The following is a 2,682-nucleotide window of genomic DNA, read 5'->3' as shown; positions in this document are numbered from 1 at the left end:
GCTTTAAAAAGGCAAAAATAGCAAAAAAATGTTAAAAGTAGCTAAAAAAGGCAAAAATAGCAAAAAAAGTTAAAAGTAGTTAAAAAAGGCAAAAAAAAAAATAGCAGAAAGTAGCAAAAAGAGCTAAAAAGATAGATGGAAAAGCAAAAATAATTAGCTGTAAGTAGCAAAAAATTGCTAAAAAATAAATATGATTATGGGAGCTATAAAGCCTCGCCTGTCTGTTAGCAAAATATCTCAACTCTCACTGGATGAACTTTAATCAAACTTGCATGAATGTRCATTAAAACACTGAACAAGATGGCTGCCAGCGCCACAAAAATGATTATAACTGTTGTTTTTTTTTAAGGAACTGAGCTCAAATCTTAGGTGGGAGTAGCTGAGAGTCATCCCTGATGTAAGATCTGACAACAATGAAGGATTTTTAAGATCAAAAGAAGAAGAAGCTCTTGTGGGAAAGGCAGYGGGCGACATGCAGTCGTCCCTTTAACGCACACACCTGGGTGAAACTGATCAGGCTGATCTATCAGGAAGTCGATGTCTGCGGCCGTGGGTTCRGGAAGGTCATCTCCCTCGAAACACTGACACACAAAAATAAAATAAAATCMAATAAATCACACAATRAAACCAGATTAAAGAAACGAAGTGAGACGCGGCGTGGCTTTGTGCTGCCAGCGGAGCTAAAATAAGCTGCAGAGACGAGCAGGAAGAGCTAACGTGAGCAACATGTCCCTCTGAACGAAGCCACAGCACAGACTGATGTAATTAAGTCGGACCGGATCGAGCGGACCGGACCTCGTCAGCTGGAGGAGACGTTTGTGTCTCTGAGGGACAGAATGAGGAGACGCAGCGAGGAAACATTAAACATGGAAGTGTCACAAACTCACATTATTAATGTTTTTACCTGTCTGTTAGCAAAATATCTCCACTCACTGAACAGCTAACTAACCGTAGAAGACAAAGCTTTGGAGATTTAGAGCTAAAAACACAGTTTGAGCACTAATAAAACTGTAATTTAAAACTTTAAGGTGATTTAAAATAATCATCATTTACAAAACTAGGATTAATTTTATTATTATAATAATCTGCTCCAGCTCTTTTGTTTTGAAAAGAACACGTTCGCAGCGACGTTAAGCGGAGATGACGTCGATGCAAGGTTGTTGTCTCGTCTCTGTGATTCTCCGGGACATCTGTCACGTCTTAAATAAATAAATAAATAAATAAATAAATAAATAAATAAAACGATGACGAGTCGGTTCTGGTGACAGACAGTTTACCTCAGCAGCGTTCAGGACGACCGGCTCCTTCTCCGTCATGGTGATGGAGGCCGGAGGCGAGACGAAACCTGCTTTCAACACAACCACAACAACAACACAACCAGCGAACAATCAGCACAACCTGGGCTGGAGCAAAGATGTGAGCAGTTTGTCTGGAAGATCTTCAGTGATTCRGTTCAGCTACATAATCCATAAAGATTATCTCTAACTCCTGCTGCTCTCATCCACAGATTGACTTTTTCCCACATCTACCTCTGGCTCTACAATATCAAGACATGACTGTGTCCAACACAGAGGCTGCGTCCTTCAAAGGATATAATCTGCCTTCAAATTCAGCCTTCAAAGGATATAATCTGCCTTCAAATTCAGCCTTCAAAGGATATAATCTACCTTCAAATTTAGCCTTTAAAGGATATAATCTACCTTCAAATTTAGCCTTTAAAGGATATAATCTACCTTCAAATTTTGCCTTCAAAGGATATAATCTACCTTCAAATTCTGCCTTCAAAGGATATAATCTACCTTCAAATTCAGCCTTCAAAGGATGTAATCTGCCTTCAAAGGATATAATCTACCTTCAAATTCTGCCTTCAAAGGATATAATCTACCTTCAAATTCAGCCTTCAAAGGATATAATCTGCCTTCAAATTCAGCCTTCCAAGGATGTAATATGCCTTCAAATGATGTAATCTGCCTTCAAACGACATAATCTGCCTTCAAAGGACGTAATCTGCCTTCAAATTCAGCCTTCCAAGGATGTAATCTGCCTTCAAATTCAGCCTTCAAAGGACGTAATCTGCCTTCAAATTCAGCCTTCCAAGGATGTAATCTGCCTTCAAATTCAGCCTTCAAAGGACGTAATCTACCTTCAAATTCAGCCTTCAAAGGATGTAATCTGCCTTCAAAGGATATAATCTACCTTCAAATTCAGCCTTCCAAGGATATAATCTACCTTCAAATTCAGCCTTCAAAGGATGTAATCTGCCTTCAAAGGATATAATCTGCCTTCAAATTCAGCCTTCCAAGGATGTAATCTGCCTTCAAAGGATATAATCTACCTTCAAATTCAGCCTTCCAAGGATATAATCTGCCTTCAAATTCAGCCTTCCAAGGATATAATCTACCTTCAAATTCAGCCTTCAAAGGATGTAATCTGCCTTCAAAGGATATAATCTGCCTTCAAATTCAGCCTTCCAAGGATGTAATCTGCCTTCAAAGGATATAATCTACCTTCAAATTCAGCCTTCCAAGGATATAATCTGCCTTCAAATTCAGCCTTCTAAGGATGTAATCTGCCTTCAAAGGACATAATCTGCCTTCAAAGGATGTAATCTGCCTTCAAAGGATATAATCTGCCTTCAAATTCAGCCTTCAAAGGATGTAATCTGCCTTCAAAGGATATAAT

At 38.9% G+C, this 2,682-nt stretch overlaps 1 protein-coding gene across 1 annotated transcript in view; it reads right to left on the bottom strand.

The window, feature by feature from the left end:
• rec8b (REC8 meiotic recombination protein b) overlaps positions 1-2,682 on the bottom strand; it is a 22,439-nt gene that overhangs the window by 4,333 nt on the left and 15,424 nt on the right. Inside the window, exons 7-8 of the mRNA XM_014026562.1 lie at positions 1,278-1,345; positions 500-581 (exon numbers count right to left, since the gene is read on the bottom strand). Coding sequence (XP_013882016.1) covers positions 500-581; positions 1,278-1,345 — 150 coding nt within the window. The remainder of the gene's footprint in view (positions 1-499; positions 582-1,277; positions 1,346-2,682) is intronic.

Source organism: Austrofundulus limnaeus, unplaced genomic scaffold, assembly GCF_001266775.1.
Source record: "Austrofundulus limnaeus strain Quisiro unplaced genomic scaffold, Austrofundulus_limnaeus-1.0 Scaffold567, whole genome shotgun sequence".
NCBI classification, from domain to species: domain Eukaryota; kingdom Metazoa; phylum Chordata; class Actinopteri; order Cyprinodontiformes; family Rivulidae; genus Austrofundulus; species Austrofundulus limnaeus.
This window is presented reverse-complemented; position numbering and strand designations above follow the sequence as displayed.